Raw genomic sequence first — 18,467 nt, forward strand, 5'->3', positions numbered from 1 at the left:
ATATGTAATGGGTTCATAATAAACCCTTTATTGCATATAACTAATGTACGCTAATAACACATTAGAAAATGAATTAATTAACAAGACTATACCAGCTCTGATTGCTACATTTAGCTATAGATCTTTGGGTTTCCCCCTCATCCCTAGAAAGTTTCATTCCACGCATTATAGCTACTTCCTTCACACTACCCTTAAATAACTCTTGGTGGTTTCAGTACCACACTGGAGAGGTAAATGACAGGTTCTTGAAGTTTGCTGGGGAACTAGGATGACGCCCATAAGAGAGTCCACTCGGGAATCAACCTGCTGGCCCCGCCCGGGCCTGAGCCCCGGGCCCGCCTCCCTCTCCTAACCTACGACGCCAGCGCTCCTCCGCTCGGCGCTGCCACTTCGGCGCCTGCCGCCGGGGCAGCAGGGACTGCGGCGCTACGCCAGCGCGCTCGGGCGGCCACCGGCGAGTTCAGGACGTGAGTGGGTCCGTGCATCTGTCCGGAGAGAACTTCCAGATCCGTGGCTCCGCGATGGTTCTGGCCTCAGTGCTGCTGGGGCTGCTGCTGCTGCTGCTACCCGCGCCCTGGAGAGGTGAGTGCCGGCTGTGAAGTCTCGAAGGTCTGCCGCTAACTCCAGCTAGCCGTCGGGGGTCTTGGGGGGATCCGCAGCCGGATCATGGGGTGCACGTCCGAGTGGAACCCGCACCGGTGGGCACCAAGGGCTCCTCGTCACCACATTAAGCCCAGCGGGGCGCTTAGGGAGCACCTCAATTAGAGCCTGGTGTGGAATGCAGCCCTCTGGTCTGGTACGGCAGGCGCCAAAAACTTTCCCTTCCACACTGTCTGGTGGCCTGGCCGCGCTTTGGCGGGATTTCTGCAGGTCACAGACCAGGGCTTCTAAGGCAATCTCACGCCGCAAACCAGTGAGCGGCTGCGAGAGGTGGGTGTCGCGGTTCGCGTGTAGCGTTGGACCGAGGCTGGGTGTCCCGCCAGGGAAAGACTGGTTTTGGCTTCTCCCCTGGGCTCTGGTGAGCATTGTGTTGTGTTGGCCCTCCTTTGCAGGGACACCCTGTGAGTGTAGAGGCCTGGAAAAAAAGCGGAGGGGGACGACACAATCCTTGCACCACTATTACTGTGGAGCAGAATCTGGGGTGTTTGGGTGGCTTCTACATTCATCTCGGACCTGCTTAAGTGTTCTCACACGCGTTTCAATATGACACAGTGGATTGATAAGCACAAACAAGTACGGCAGGTTTCTCCAACAGCTGATACTGGGGCACTTTTTGAAGAGGCTGGAAAAAAATAAATAAAGCAGGCTTTACCGAGAGAAGTGAGGGGTTGGATGTAGTACTGCTAAATCAGCACATTCAGGTATTGCCCCTGCCCTAAAAGGATCAGTTTCCATTCAGAATGTGGTTTTGTCTCCTTTGATCTTTCATCTGGTTGACGAAAGTTGTCTTTTAAGAATACCCGGGAAGTTCGGTTTACAAGTCTAGCTACAAAACTAAGTCCATTTGCTCAAATGAACATTTCTTGAACAATTCTCTTCTTGCCTACTAAATTACATAAGCAATTTGTAGTTTGAGGCAACATGACAATTTGAAACAAACACCAAGAGCCAAAAACAAGCAAAGAACTGAGGCGGCTCTGTTTTCCATCACCAAATCCTTAAAAATTCCTCAGCCTTTCTGCCAGGTCTCTTAATAATCTGCTGCGAGTCGGGTGGATTTTTGCTCGGTGCTGGCCAGCCCTGAACAGTTCTGGAGGCTGTGAATGTGGTAAGCACGCGGAGAGTAGGGGGAACAAAAGTTTTTGTTTCATGTTTTAAAAATCTATGCTGTATTTTCTCAATTTTGAAGAAAGTGATGAAGTTTTGTAACTGACAAGTTTAGTTAGATAACCAGTCTTAAAATACACTTCAAGGAAGAATGGAAGTTTCTCAGTTTTCCTCCTAACAGAATTGGAGGTGCTGAGAAAGGAGCATTTCAGGCGTTCCAAACCTTCCTCTCTTCTCAGTCCCAGATGGGGGTTGGGGTGCCAGGGAGCAGCATAGGTGGCTTCCTGTCTCTCTAGGGAGAATCAGGAAAGAGGATAGAGAAGTTTGAAAGTGCGTAAAAGTGAAGCCAGTCTGATGCCTTAGTCTGGAACTGAGAAGTGTGAACCCTGAGAGCAAACTGGGCTTTTAAAAAAGGTTGAATTCTTAAATTGATCCTGAAAACAGATATTCCAACAAATTTTAAAGTTTCCCAAAGAGAACTCTAAGTGGTTCTGTTGCTTTATAGCCATTTTTTAAAACAACCTCTATTGCTTTTTGGAAATAAGTAGTGTTTATTTTAATAAATGAATGAATGCATTTTGTAAAGTTCTTTAAGGTGGTGAGCAAGACATAATTAATTTTAAATTAACAAAATCATGCTTTATTTTTAAAATTTTCACTTTAACTGTATGGGTGTATTTGCTTACTTGTGTGTCTGTGCATCATGTGCACGCCTGGTTTCCAAGGAGAGCAGGAAAGGGCATTGGATCCCCTAGATCTGGAGTTACAGATGGTTGTGAGCCACCATGTGAGTGTCGGGAATTGAACATGGGTCCTCTGGAAGAGCAGCCAGTTCTCTTAACCACTGAGCTGTCTCTCTAGCTCAAAATTATATTTTTAAGTCTTACTTTTTGAAAGAGTCTCTAGATAACTCTGGAAGGAGGGCTAGTGAGTCACAATAGATTGCCAGGTAGGGAAGAGGAGTTGGGACATGAAGCACTCATGTACTCCGGCCACTTCCCACACAACAGCCAGAATGAGATGTTTCATAACATCCAGGTATACTGTTCCCAGATTTTCAGATCTTGTAAAGCCTCACAGATCCCTGTTGGACTGTGGACTCACTTGTTTTCAGTCATCTCCCCCTTGTTGCTGCTGACCTGGTCACCTCTATATCACCTTCCTAGCACTGAACAACTTAAAAAGAAAAAAAAAAAAGATATGTTTATTTTTATTTCATGTCTGTGAGTGTTTTGTCTGCAGGTGCCTAGATGCACCTATGCATGCTTAGTGCCCAAGGAGGCCAGGGAACAGAGTCTGATCCCCTGTAATTGGAGTTTCAGGAAGTTGGAAGCCACCTGAGTGCTGGCAATGCAGCTGTGGGCCTCTGCAAGAGCAGTGCACACCCTAACCACTGAGCCATCTCTCCAGTCCCCAAAGCCTATTTTAAAAAAATTGAAGCCACAATTTTAACATCCCCTTGACCCAGAGTGTGTTGCTGTGAGTACCTTGACTCTGAATGAAGATTCATAGTTTCATCATAACTCAAAGCCCATGACTCTGGCTTGGACTACATCTACATGGAGGAAACTCAGGGCTGAACTCTATGTACCTTGGGGAGGTGGTTAAGTCTCAGAACCTCCAGAGTATTTTTGGTACAGTGGGACACTATGTCATAGAACTGTTGTTTTATAGCTAGTTTTTGTCAACTTGACACAAACCTAAACATACCTGGGATAAAGGAAGCTCAGCTGAGGAACTGCCAGAAGGTTGGCCTGTGGGTATTTCTACTGGGGTGTTTTTTGTTTGTTTGTTTGTTTGTTTGTTTTTGTTTTTTAAAGATTTATTTATTTATTATGTATACAGTGTTCTATTTGTATGTATGTATGCACACCAGTAGAGGGCGCCATATATCATTACAGATGGTTGTGAGCCACCATGTGGTTGCTGGGAATTCAACTCAGGACCTCTGGAAGAGCAGTTCAGTGCTCTTAACCTCTGAGCCATCTCTCCAGCCCTGGGGTGTTTTCTTAATTGCTAATTGATGACGAAGGGCCCAGCCTACTGTGGGTGGAACCATCCCTGGTTAGGTGAGCCTGGGCTATAGGAAGCTGAACAAGCCATGGGGAACAAGCCAGTAAACCGAATTCCTTGGTGGTTTCTACTTCAGTTCCTGCCTTCAGATTCCTGTCTTGGCCTCCCTTGATGATCTGATTGACTCACCTGTAAGCCAAATAAACCCTTTCCTTCCCAAGGTGAATTTGGTCAGCATTTTTTTAAAAAGATTTATTTATTTACTATGTATATACAGTGTTCTGTCTGCATGTATGCCTGTGGGCCAGAAGAGGGCGCCAGATCTCATTACAGATGGTTGTGAGCCACCATGTGGTTGCTGGGAATTGAACTCAGGACCTCTGGAAGAGCTGCCAGTGCTCTTAACCACTGAGCCATCTATCTCTCCAGCCCCTTGGTCAGCATTTTATCACAGCAACAGAAAAGCAAACTAGGACATGCTGGAAAAGGTGAAATGAGCTAACAGGACACTATACATCCTGAATAATAGCAGTATAATTACCAATGGTTCTACATTCAAATTTGGGGTGGGTAATCGTTTTTCCTAGATAAAAAGTGTTGAGTGGAAAGTTATTTCTTTGTTTGTTTTCCCTTACTGGATGACTTCCTAAATAAAAACTTGAACTATGAGGATAGAAGGTTCAGCTGTAGCTCAGTTGTTAGAGCACTCAGCTAGCATGAACAATGCCCTGGGTGCAATTCCAAGCACTGCATAAACCGGGTATGGAGCGTGGCTTACCAGGCCTCACTCCCACCTGAAGAGCTATTGGCAAGTGACAGCTGCTTGGGAAGAGGAAGTCAATTTTCTTTAGGAGCGTGGCTCTTGCTTAACCGTGCTCTAGTAGATAGTCCTGCACCCTGTAGCTTAGACTCAGCAAGAGGTAAAAAATAAATAAAAAGAGGATATGAAGTTGGGAGGGGAGTTAAGAAGAGTTAAGGAGGGAAGCAGAGTAGTAGATATCAGAATACATTATATACATGTATACAATTCTGAAATAATAAGTTAAAAATCACACACACACACACACACACACACACAGAGAGAGAGAGAGAGAGAGAGAGAGAGACACAGACAGAGAGACAGAGAGACAGAGAGAGACAGAGAGACAGAGAGACAGAGAGAGCTGGCATATACCTACAATCCCAGCAGTCTGAGGTGTAGGCAGGAGAGTCAGAAGTTCAAGGTCATCCTTAGCTACATATCAAGTTTGAGGCCAGCCTGGGCTATATTAGACCCCATCTTAAAAAAAAAAAAGATATGAGGCAGATTTGGGGCTACCCACTTGCAGTTGGCTGGGTGACCTCTGGGTAGTCACTCTGGGTGCTTCCCATTAGCTCTGCCAGCCATACCCAACCAGGAGCAGGCTTTCTCAGGATAGACTGGTACGACTAAGCCCTCCCCCTGTCTTCCTTGTGGAGTACAGACTTGACTTGGCACAGGAACAGCTTCCTGTCATGTGCCTCACAGGAAAGCATAAAAATGAGGTCCAATTCTGGCTCCACTTTTCCTACGTAGCTCTATGCCAAAGTGGGTGTGGGTTTGTTTTGGTTCCGGCTTTTTAAGTGACCGAATCCAGGTCTTTCCTTTCCTTTGGTGGCCTCCACAAGAAAATGAGCATTGTTAATTCTGTGCAAATATGAGGGTCTGTGTGTAGCTTGGACTGTGGGAAGTGGGGAGGAAGGTAGGTCCTGTGTGCCTGCCTTCTTGCTTCCCACTCCGTGGCAGGTACTATCAGGGACCTCTGCTAGCCAGGAGGGAGACCCAACCTCTCTTCTGGTCTCACTCTGAGTATCCATCAAGCCCTGACCTTAGGTAAGTGGTTACCTTGTGGTTACCCCTTCATTGTACTTGCTCACATGCCGGCTTCTGAAATGCTGAAGATGCAGCCTGATAGGGTGGAACATTCCATTCCTATCTGTGGGCTCCTTTTAGGGAACAATGAGACACTTGTCAACCAAGGGTGTTCTCAGTCACCAGCTCTTGGTTTTGTTGTTGTTTGCTTGGTTTTTTTGGTCTATACTTTGATACTTTGGCTTGTGATAGGTGGCAAGTTCTTTATCACAGCAAGAACCCTGGTTCTGTTGAGACCCCACACTCTGCTCCATCTGCATTTTGGGCAGATGGAAGCCTGTTGCTCTCCTTCCCCTGGCCTCTGTCTGTTGGTGGGACCCAGTGGATGTGTGTGTACCTCAAGTCCCAGGCAGCCTTGTCCCAGTCGCCTCCTCAGGCTCCAGTGTTTTAGTGACGAAGGGAAGGTGATTGTGCCTTGAACAGACTCATCGAGAAATCTACAGTTGCCTCCAAAGTGTGTTAGTTTTCCTTCTTGCCTATTCATCTGTCATCATTTGACTCAATGATCAAATGGGTCTTCTGTAAGTCTTGAGGTGTCAGAGGGATAGATGGGGCAGAGGGAAGAAAAAAGAGCAAAACCAGAGATGCTGGCTTTTGTGTAGGCCAAGGTCATGCACAAGAAGTTTTATATCTAAAACCAAGGTGTTCCGCTGGTTTGCTTTGGAGAAAGCCCCTTTAGTTTTGTTAGCTCAGCAATGGATTTGTCCCGCAATTCATTTGATGTGTCTGTGTTTCTCTTTGTGCTCAGAGCCTTCCGGATATCTCAGTTGGCCTCTTCAGAGGTGCTGTCTAGCCCAGAATGATGTGATCAATACAGAGTTGGTATCTCGTTCAGTTCCCCTCTGGAGAGACAGCCCACAGCTCACAGGCCTCAGGTGTGTAATTAGGCAAACACTCTGATAGAGATCCCTTTTCTAGCAGACACATCCAACACCTACGTGGTTCAGTCACACTCAGAAAACATGCAATTGAGTTATCAAACAATCTCTCTCTCTCTCTCTCTCTCTCTCTCTCTCTCTCTCTCTCACACACACACACACACACACACACACACACACACACACACACACACCTCATAATGTTTGAAGTAATTTTGCAATTTCGTGTTGGGCTTCACTCAAAGCTAACCTGAGCCACATTCAGCCAACAGGCCATGGGTTGGATACCCTGAATCTGCTTGCTCTTGCAGGCTCTAATTACCTCAACATCCAGGGACTCTAGACATGGTAGGATCTGCCTTAGCTACACTCTCTCCTCATTAGATACACAAAGGAAAGCCTTGTTTGTTTTGGAGAAAGTGTTGTTTTCCTATCTTAAGCCTTCAGGGCTTCTAGTCAAAGCTACCAACAGCAGTCTGGCCTCGTTATGGCTTTGATGAGGGTTTCACAAGTAAGAACAGGCTGTCTTTGTGGAGAGTATTAGAACAGGACTCAGATTAGCCGAAGTTGCTTTCTGTCTCCACACCGCCCAAGGAGTTCTCTGGGAGGTGATAAATATTCATGGATTCCCCATTGCTACTTGTATCTAGTGGCTGATGTTCCAGTTTTGCTGTGAATGGCCCTTGGCCTTTGGCACACAGGAAATGAAACCAGCTTGTAAGCACTTTGACAATTCTCCATGTGACTTGGAAATGGTAGATGAAATCAATGTTCTTTGAAAGTTTTAGAGCAAAATTAAAAGGAAGCTCTTTAGATTTAGTTAAAAACAACAACAAAAACCAGTTTGGGAGACCAACATGTGAGTTCGAGTCTTGGGTTAGATTTTGTCTTGCAGGGACACCTAGGTTATAATGCAATGCCCATTTGTCAGTGGACAGAGCAGAGACATGAGTCTGGATAGAACACACTTCTGCCCGGTGGGGAAAGGAGATGGGACACTTTCTTGAAATTGGCCCTAGCGCTCTGAACCCTGGCTGGGATTCTGGATGTTAGCAGTAGTCAGTTTCCATTATGCAGTGGATGAAATGGGGACAGAGGGCAGAGTAGGGTTTAAAACACCAGTCACTCAGTCAGTGATCACTCTTGAGTGCTGGCAGCTGCTGTCCTGGCTGCCTATCTACCTGGGCCCTCCAGTGAAATAACCCCACCCCCCCAGTTCTATCTAGAGAAATAGAATAGTCTAGAAATGCAAAATCATCTTTCTGAGAATATTAGACTTCCCTGAATAAACCATGAGTTCTTGAGTTATAGGCAGCAAGAAGAACCCTAGATCTTCTGGAGGGATAGGATGGGGGGCATGCTCTCTAGAGAGAACACTAGAATCCTCAGGGTCTGAGGGAGACTGACATCCACTTTAAAGTCTCTTCATTTAGTGTTATGGTGTAAATTTTATATTTGGAAAAAACACAGATGTGCTATATACAGTAAAATATAAGTCATCTAAGTATTTTAGCTGAAGGATAAGTGTAAGTCGACTGAGGCAGAGGCTATCAGCAGGAGGTGAGGTGAGGTGGGCTGTTGTTTTGTTTTTGTGACAGGATTTCTCTGTGTAACAGCCCTGGCTGTCCTGGCTCTCGCTCTGTAGACCAGGCTGGCCTTGAACTCAGAGATCTGCCTGCCCCTGCCTCTGGGAGTGCTGGGATTAAAGGCATGCGCTACCACAGCCACTTAGGAAGGTGGGCTTTAAACCCATCTAAAACGTCTTTTCAAGACCCAGCTGCAGGGGCTGGAGAGATGGTTCAGTGGTTAGGAGCTCTGACTGCTCTTCCTGATAGTCCTGAGTTCAATTCCCATCAACCACATGGTGGCTCACAACCATCCACAGCAAGATCTGGTACCCTCTTCTGGTCTGCAAGGACACATGCAGGCAGAATAATGTATACATAAATAAATATATTTTTAAAAAAAGACCCAGCTGCCCAGGTCAGCCCAGGACCTATGGACTCTGTGACCCTTCTGGCCATTCATTCTAAGTCACCTCTCTAATTGCACTCCACAGAGCCAGTGTGTCTGAAGTCTGATCCCTAGGGAAGGCTGGGCACCTTCTCCTACCTCCCAGGAGGAAGTGTTTCAGAACCTGGCCATGAATTTAGGACTGAGATAGTTGTGCTTATCCAAGGAGAGGTGCAGGGCTTAGGCCCGAGCGAGAACTGTGGGGTGGGCCTTCAGGCCTGTTGTTGTCATGGCTTTAGGACCCGCAGGAGGAGTGAGTGACAAGGGCGGAGCTTCATCTCAGCCACATCACACAGGGGTGCTGCGATTCTAATTAGTGGGCCGACCAATAAATATGCTGAACTTTTTCTTTTTACCATCGCGGGGTGTTTTTGTTTTTGTTTTTGTTTTTGTTTTCTTTTCTTTTCTTTTCTAATCTATTCTTTAGTCTTTATACTAAAGACTTACCTGTGGCGGACCAGCCCCCACACTTATTTACCCCAGGAACTCTTGAGGAATGAGAGATAAGAGAGTTCATTAGAAATAGAGAGGAGAGAAACAGAAAACACAGGATAGACTCGGGTGGGCCTGGATCCTTAACCACTGGCCCAGAACTTTATTCCAAAAGTCTATTTATAACAATGCCAAGGGGTGGAGCAAAAGACCTTCCCCTTGCTAGTTAGTCACCTGGTACCCAGGCCAGTGGTCCAATCAACCTCTTATGCAGGCCTGCTGGGTACAGCCACTAGAAAACCTAGTGGGCTCCAACACTCATCTAAGTGGGACACAGGAAGTAAGATTTGCCCATGTCCTTACCATCCAGTGTAAGAGGTCAAATGTTAGCAATACAGGTTAATTCACTTGTTTCAACCCCTCCATGTCAAGTACATTAGTGGCAGATAGATTGAAATGTGTGCCTGGTTTTGTTCCGTGTTTTTGGGTGGGTTCTTATGTAGCTCACGTCAGCCTGGGACTTGTTATATAGCTGAGTATAACCTTGAACTTCTGATCCTCATACCTCTGTGCTGGGATCACAGGGGTGTGCTACCATGTCTGGTTAATGCAGTGCTGGCTGGGACTGGAACCCAAGGCCTCCTGCATACTAGGCAGGCACTCTACCAACTGAGCCCCATCTCAGCATGGTTCATTTCTTCACAGATTCATTACAGCTACATGTATGTATCTGGATATGGATATGTGCATGTGAGTACAGGTACCTGTAGGAACCAGAGGTATCAGCTTTCCCTGGAGTTACAGGTGATTAATAAGCCCCCAAATTTGAGTCCTCTGCAAGAGCACTATGCATTAACTACTGAGCCCTTTCTTTACCCTCAACCCAGTTATTTCTTAATAGGTGTTTAGGTTTTCCTTAATGTGTTCTATTACAACTAATGTGGACACGAACAATTCTTTTAATCTTTACTTTAGAGAGCTTTAATTTGCTGTAATAAAACACGCAGATTAAAATTTTTTTATCATCTTATGTTTTATGGATGTTTTGCCTGTGTGTATGTCTATGCACCACAGGCATGCTTGGTGCTCAAAGAGGCCTGCAGAGGGTGTCGGCTCTCCTGATTGTCATCACAGACGGTTGTGAGCGGCCACGTGATGCTGGACCCCACACTTGGCTCCCCTGCAACACCAGCCAGTCCTAACCACTGAGTCATTCCTCCAGTCCCCAAACCCACAGATTTCTAAGTGTGGAACTTGATGAGTTTGGGCACATAGTCATGACAAAACCACCAGACTAGTTAAGACAGCCCCCAGAGTTTATATGTTTCCCAGTAAACATAGACACATAAAAATGGAAATGCTGAACTGTGAGTTAAAAGCAGTCCACACTCACACAGTGCAGGTTCTGCACATCTGCTCAGTAGGTTTCTGTGATGGAACATCTGGACAGAACTGTTGCTTCCAAGTCTGCTCCAGACAGGTCTGCCCTCTTCAGGGTAGGTGGGAGCTGGTTTGTCACTATGGCTGAGGCCCCATTCACTGAATTCTGATTTGGACCTTTCCCGTTGCCCTTGGTTCTCACATAGAGGACCCCTCCTTCTGGTCAACCAGCTGAAATGAGGGCCTCTCTAGCTAGGGCCTGTAGATGGACACCAAAAAAGCAGGGGAGGGTGAGGCCATAAGAAGCCCCTATCCATCCTGCCTTCCTGGCCGTGCAGACCCAGTCATAAGGGCCCCAGATGTAAAAGGAACAATATTTTAAAAACTATTGTTTTTACTTTGGTTTAAAATGTTTTAGGTTGTGGGTGTTGACTTGCATAACTGTATGCAGTGAGGGCCAGCAGGCACAAAGGCTTTCTTCTTCCACACTCCTTTATATAGCCTGCCTCTAGAGGGTGTGGCCCAGATGTAGAGTGGGTCTTCTCCCCTCAAGTGAGCCAGCAAAGAAAATCCTGTACAGGTTTGCCCAGCTGCTTGGGTTTTAGTTCAATCCAGATGTAGTCAGGTTGACAACCAAGATTAGCCATCATCCACTGTAACGCCACACCATTCAGTAACCACCCACCTCCCCCTCGTTGGCAGCCATGAGACGGCTTTCTGGTTTCTCTCATTTTGACTGCTTTTGCTCTTTCCTGGTGTTTGTTGTTGCTTTAAATGTGTGTTTTACACATAATGGCCAGGGTTCTTAATTATACACACTACAGAAAGCGGGCAAAAGTTCAGCTGTGGTTATTAAGTGGATGCCTTGCTTTCTGTCACTTAGAAAGGGCCTTAACAAATTATTCTTGCAAAGGTTTTAGTCTTCCAGAACTGTCACATTTTATAAGGAAATACTTATTTCCCTTAAAAAGGTTTTGTTTTGTTTTGTTGTTGTTTTGTTTTGTTTCGTTGTAAAGAGGAATTCGGGTTTCTGTGGTCTGGAGTATAGCATAGGGACTTGGGGGCTGAGAGTCTCTCCCAGGTCCCGGGTTTTGGGAACTCACCTCTGGGTGAGGGAATCAGCTCCAGACCTCCATTGGTGAGAGAGAGCCAGGCCTCATGCCTGTGGCCAGAAAGAATTGCTTCGAAGTCTTTTTGGGGCATTTGGCAGGCTGCCAGAGGAGAAAGGACGGAAAACCCTTGGTTAAATAAACACTGTGTGTTCACATTTCATTGTGAGGTGCTGAAGCCGCCTAGTCAGCACAATTGCTTCCATATGTTTAGCATCTCCAGTCCAGGCATGACTAGTTGCATCTCCGAAACAAGGCAGATCAGATGTTGGTGTTGTGGAAAGCCCTGCCCTTCAGTACTTGTCTGTTTACTCCAGATACTACAGTGTTTACCCCCAGCACCCGCTCCTGCCACCTGAAGATGGATGGACTACCTTCACTGCATGGCTGCCCCAAGGCAGTGAGTTCATCAGAAGAATCAACAGAAGAGATTTTTCAAAATCTTGTTGCCCAGTTGTTCCTTAGGCATAAAACCTTTAAAACCTCCCTTGGAAGATGCTGGTGTTCCGCCTGTGTTGAAAACATGATAGGAAGTTTGGGGAGGATGGTGAAAGGTTGCAATAAGATTCTAGAATGTTCTTTCCGGTTGCATTGGTATTCTTCTACAGAGAGAACCTAGGAGTTGAGGTCTGCTGGGAAGCTGGTATTGCAAAGGACTTCTGCTGAGAAGGGGCCAAATACTCCTGTCAAGATGTAAGAGGCAGGCTGGAGACATCATGAGGGGTCACTTAACGACCTTTGGCAAAGGGTGTACATGTTTCTCTTTTTTCCCTGTCCCCTTTAGCCCAAAGGAATGTGTGGGGTAAGGGCAGTGGGATGTCACCCCGGTAAGTTCTTTACACTTTAGGCAGAGCTTTGGAGCCCTTCAGACCCTCCAAGCCAGGACACAGAGGATAGGTAACTTGTCTGGTGGACTGGGGTCCCTGTCTGTCCTTCCTCACCTACTCTTCATCCCACCATGACCCCAGAAGGCCGCCCTGTGGTGGTAATAGGACCTGTCAATGAATGCCACAGAGCTCTGGCTCCAAGTAATCTCGTATGCCACACAGTGTTGTTTAAGTGTTAAAAGGTAGTGGCCCGTCTGTTATCTGACATGCTCCGCCGACTGGGTCCATGTGAAAAATCTGGCCCTGCCAAACATCGTGTCTCATTGGCTACTTTACACTCTTCCCACTCTGTGGGGAGCTCTGGACTGTGTCTATCACAGGGGCTTTTGGCCTGCTGCTATACCACAGCTGCAACCTCTTACACACATCTGACCCCTGGCCACTTACTCCACCCCACTCTTTTTTTTTTTTTTTTTTTTTTTCTGAGACAGGGTTTCCTGGAACTCACTCTGTAGACCAGGCTGGCCTCAAACTCACAGAGATCCGCCTGGCTCTGCCTCCCGAGTGCTGGGATTAAAGGTGTGCACCACCACCGCCCGGCTCTCTTCAAGCTCCTAAGCCTCATTCCCATTCGCTCCAGCACTGACTCTGGGTCAGGGGCTGTACACGTATATACAAGCGCAGCACCAGAGTCTTTCATTTCTCAAATGGCCTCTTTTCGGGTGATCTGAGGGCAGTCTCTCTGTTGAAGTTAATGGTTACTATATACAGTTTAGGACTGGTCAGGTCCAGTGATCTCTGATAGAAGGTCATATTTTTCCTACTCCTTTATTTTTTTATTTTATTTTATTTTATTTTATTTTATTTTATTTTATTTTTTGAGATAGCGTCTCATATATCTCAAGGCTGGCCTCAGACCCTTACTGTCTAGCCAAGGATGACCTTGAACTTCTGATCTCCTGCCTCCCCCTCCATTTGAGTGCTGGGATTACAGACATGTGCCACCAGGCCCAGTTGTATGCAGGGCTGCTAGCACCTCCTGAACTACATCAGCAGCTCCATATTGTTATTCTTGTCTTTAAATCCAAAATCCTTTTGCATTTGCATAAAGCCAAACTACACCACGTGGAAAAATTTTGCCTTTGTTTTTTAACAAAAACCACGGAATCTGCCCAGATCCACAAGTTGGTGATGCACATGGAATGAGAGCTTGGTGATCTAGTTTCTGGCCCCTTCTCCTGAGGAAGGCAGGAGTCCTGGATATGCAGACCTTTCTTCTAATCTAAGTACAGGTATGCTCCAGGTGGAGGCTTTCCTGGGAAGAGCATGACAGCAGACCGTACCACAGGGAGGCCACAGGGCTGGAAGGAAAGCAGAGCATGCTGAAGTAAAGCATCCTTGGGCCCAGTCATGCTACATCTGACCTTGCACATCTATGGAGTGGAAAGCCAAGAACACCTAAGGGCTCAAGGGTGAGTCACCATTCCTGAAACGGCCTTTGGTTCTCCTGATGGTGTGAATAAATTATAGAGCATGCAGCTGAGAAAGAGCAGAAGGAGCAGCCTGTACTTCAGGACATTACTCCACTATCTGGCCCAGGAGTGCCTTTCCCAGACCCCAGGGTTGCCTGGGTTGTGAACCAGATTGATGGTCTATAACACCCCAGGGTGACTCACCAGAACCCTCTACCCTACAGGGCTGTTGTCCTGCTCAGCCCACAACCTGGAGGGACTTCAGATCCAGGAAGTGTGCTGGCTGCCCCCCTACCCACTGTCCTGGGCCTTCAGTATCAGCTTCCTTTTCCCACTTTAGACTGTGGTCACCACGCTTCAAGATAATCAAAATGACGTTCCTGTTAGGAACGTCTTGCAGAGGCCAACCCTGGAGAGATGAAGATCCCTGGGAGCTAAGAGCCCAAAGCATGCTTTCCCTGTGATTCATGCCTGTTAGGTACTTGGCCATGGTGCGGTCATCCCCTGTGCACTGTCCCTCGTGGATCTCAATGACTATTCTTGGAGCTTGTTTCTCAAAGACTTCAGAAATTGCTGCTTCAGAGGGCCACCAGGACAGAGTTCACAGGAAAATCAGTGACCACCGTCTCGGGCAGTAGACGGAGAGTGCTTCCCAACTCTTGCCTCCACAGTCCTCTTTTCCTCTGGGCTTCAGAGTGGTCAGAGTCCATCCTGAATGTCAAGGCAGTGGCAGACTAGGTGAACTTCAGCTCTCTGAGTGCAGAACTGCCGACTAACCATTGAGCATCACTGCCCACCCGTCCTTGCACATTGTTCTCACCAAATATTCTTGGTCTTCATTGAGAGTTGCATTAGTTTATCATACAGAATGTAGATTGTTTGCTGGTATCACAACTCCAGGTCAATCTTGAGTCTTTACAAGGTCCGAGTGTCTGAGCCATTGCAGCCGTGTGGGTGCCAGAAGCCTGTTCCAGAGGATGGCAACGGTCCCGTTGCTGTCCCCACAGCCAAGGCAGTGTTGATGCCTGGCCTGCCTGTCTTCCCTGCCTACTCTTTAGAATGCTGTGCAATCTCATGCCCATGTTCCCTGGATGTTCACGGTGTATCAGCTCTAGATCACACACATCATGCAGGACTCTGAGGATGCCACCTATGGTCAATGTGTTCAGAAAAACCAAGCAAACCCACATGGAAAGTGCATGTCATACCTAACCAGTTTAGCAATGGGACCATTAACTATGGCTCATCCTACCCCACAGGTCCGTCCCTGAACCGAGCACTCGGGAAAGATGATGGTTGACCAAATCTCTGACGTTGGGAAGCCATCATTTGGGTTCTAATCAAGGGCTAAGTGGTGACTGGAAACACAAAGGCAGGGGCAGAGGGGCTCCCCGATCTAGTGCTGGGACTAGTTGGGACTGTTCAGTCACCGTGACTGCTGGAGGGGAGGGGCTGGGCAGCCATCTTGGAACTGAGCCAGCCAGAGGCCGTGTACCCAAGGCTGCTTAGTAGCATGTACTACAGATGAAAAGTCCCATTTCCTATGGCCTGCTTACCCAGGCCACACAACAGAACACCTTTGGAAGAAGCAGGTAGGGTGTGATTGCATATGCATTCACCCAAGTCATAGCCAGAGGCAGACCCCTTTCCCCATGTGCTGTGTAAGAAGGACAAAATTCACAGGAAGTCACTGAGGTGAGTTTTTACTACAGCTCTCCACTGAGCATTCTTCAAAATGAAAGTCATCCTACAGGCCCACATGTGCCCGTTTTCCTGAAGTTGACAGAGACATGCTAATGACAGTGTTAAAGGCTTGTTATGGAACCCATTCTTTCTGTCTGATCTCATCCTCCCACCCTCAGGCCACCAGAAATAATTCTGACAGGATTCTACTTCTGTAGCAAATTAAAGAGGGCAACAAAGGGGCATTCTATAGGATGCCAAAATAGCCGGGGAGTGGAAAACTGGCAGCTTACAACGCATTTTGAAGGCTGGGGATTGGACTTGGTTGGTTGAGTGCTTGCCTAGCATGCCAGATTCTACAGCACCACATAAGCTGGGTGTGGTGCCCACACCTGTAATCCTAGCACTCAGGAGGGTCAGAAGTTCAGGTTCATCCTCAGCAACAAGTCAAATTTGAGGCCAGCCCGAGTTACATGAGACCCTGTCCGAAAAGAAAACAAAACTGTGTTGTACTATTGTCTTGACCCTTGGGTCCAGAATCTTAGACTGTTTCTGTTTTGCATACCCACTCTCTTTAGCCATACTGAGGGCGATGAATTGCACAATGATAGGGCACCGTTTACACATGTGGACGGCACCACTGCTGCACCCCAAAATTCGTCTCACCAGCCACGAAGAGAGGCCTGGCCCGCAGTACCGACCCTTGAAAGTCACCACTGCTCAAGTGTTAGACAACAGCGGGGTTTTAATAGCTCATCGTAAAAGGAGAAAGTAATAGAAATAATAGCTAACATTCACTGTTTACTGTGAGCCACACATGGTGATATGTAACTCCTTTGTTCCTAATGGCTGCCCTGGGGACACCAGTTTTGCCATCCCCATTTTCCCTGGGAGGAAGCAGTGCACACCAGCTCAGCTAAGGCTGCAGTGTGTGTCGTGTGTGTGTGTGTGTGTGTGTGTGTGTGTGTGTGTGTGTGTGTCCCGCTGCTCTGCTTTGTGGGCAAGTGCCTTACTCTCTCTGACTGAACTATCGGAGGAAGTCTTGATGTCAGGAGGTTATCTAAGTAGGTGCTGGCAGTCAACTCATTTAGGCCACTTCTGGGCAGTCACACATGGAGATCAGTTGTCTTCTAGGCCATCTGGAGTAGGGAGAAAGTACAGGTGGAGTGTAACCATTGCCTGACTTAGGAGTGGTCCCAGAGATGGGAGTCTTCCCCAACTCACCTAGCAGCTTGTTCAGTTACAACAGCCTGGCTCACCTAAACCTGAAAACTAGAATGGCCCCATAGTGTAGGAAGAGGTTATCTTGCAGGATTGGAATTGCTAAGTAGTTTCCATTTTATGTGAGATTGCTTCAATATATGTGAAAAAATTTATGACAAACTTGTGGTACCTTTAAACTAGAAGAGCTTGATGTTAAGGAATAAATTACATAAAAGAAAGTTAATACCTATTTCTTCCACTTTTGAGTTTTGCCTTCTGAGAAAGGGACACACGTACAAACCGGAAAGGTTGTTCCAGAATTTGTCCAAATAGACTGAGGGAGTCGGTAAGTCCCTGGGGGAGACCTGTCCTCCTATGATAGTTCTTTCTACCTGTCTGAGGATCTTCCCAGTGTAAGGCAACAAGATCTTTGCTGTTCTTGGCTGGGGGACCAGGCCCCCAATGTATCTTGTAGGTCTGCAACACTGAACCTGCCATGGTCATGTGGAATCTTGTGATGAGAATATAGGGGTTGAGTACTACAGATGTCTGCTCTGCACAGTTGGATTTACAGTCCTACAAGGTCTTGGACCAACCTATAGGATCAGTGATGGTTTGAATGAGAGTGGCCCCCATAGGCTTATTGGTTCCTAGTTGGTGAAACTGTTTGGGAAGGATTAAGAGGTGTGGCCTTGCTGGAGGAGGTGTGACACTGGGGGTGAGCTTTGAGTTTTCAAAAGACTCATGCCATTCCCAATGCACTTTCTTTGCCTAATGGCTGTGGATGAAGATATGAGCTCTCAGCTGTTCTTTTACTCCACCATCATGGACTCTGACCCCCTGAAACCCTACGCCCAATTAAATGCAGTCTTTAGTCATGGCATTTTGTTACAGCAATAGAAACGTAACTAAGATAGGATCCGTCAGGGTTTTTTGTTTGTTTGTTTGTTTGTTGTTGTTGTTGTTTTGGGTTTTTTCTTTTTCTTTTTTTTTTTTTTTGGTTTTTCGAGACAGGGTTTCTCTGTGTAGTTTTGAGCCTGTCCTGGAACTCACTTTGGAGACCAGGCTGGCCTCAAACTCACAGAGATCCGCCTGCCTCTGCCTCCCAAGTGCTGGGATTAAAGGCGTGCGCCACCACCGCCCAGCCCATCCATCTTTTAATCAGCGAGATTGGGATGTTACAAGGGAACATACAGGGCTCAATGCTATCAGCTTTTATCAGTCCTTCAATGACAGATTTTAGACCTGACCTCCCTTTGAAGGAGATGGAATACTGACTTGTCCTTACTGTGTCTCTTGAGGTTTTTACAGCGATATGGATTGGAGGGCACTTCAGGCCTCTTCTATTTCCCTTCTTATCTCAAACCTTGAGAAAATGTCCTTTTCACCTGTGAAGTCAAGAGGTTTAGGGAGACTTGGCTCTGCCTCTTAGCGATTGCTAGCCCTATGCCTAACCTGGACACGAAGCTTCACCCTACTGGGTTAATTCTAGCCTTGGGTACAAATAGGAAGCTCTTCTAGTCACTTTTTCCTGGACTCACATTTTGGCTTCTTAAAAATGAGGGCTGGGGTTCTCCTTTGATTCCTGAGATGAATAGTCGCTCTGGAGATAATTTGTGTCCAGAGGGTTGTATACAAAGAGAAGACCTACTTGTACCAGAGTTAACCAAGAGGTCATTTCTAATTACAAACAATTATAACTACATATAATTATAACTCTGATTTCTTTAGGTTCACTAGAGGCTCTTGGTAGGGCCCATCAGTAGAAAAGAGCCCTGAACCCCTGTTCCTCTTTGAAA

General features: G+C 46.8%; 1 protein-coding gene across 1 annotated transcript in view; it reads left to right on the forward strand.

The window, feature by feature from the left end:
- The first annotated feature begins 343 nt into the window (after positions 1-343).
- The window catches only part of Mertk (MER proto-oncogene, tyrosine kinase), a 102,778-nt gene continuing 84,654 nt past the window's right edge, over positions 344-18,467 (forward strand). Inside the window, exon 1 of the mRNA XM_036185342.1 lies at positions 344-582. Within this exon, the coding sequence (XP_036041235.1) occupies positions 522-582 (61 nt within the window). The 5' untranslated portion in view covers positions 344-521. The remainder of the gene's footprint in view (positions 583-18,467) is intronic.

Source organism: Onychomys torridus, chromosome 4 (assembly GCF_903995425.1).
Source record: "Onychomys torridus chromosome 4, mOncTor1.1, whole genome shotgun sequence".
Taxonomy (NCBI): Eukaryota; Metazoa; Chordata; class Mammalia; order Rodentia; family Cricetidae; genus Onychomys; species Onychomys torridus.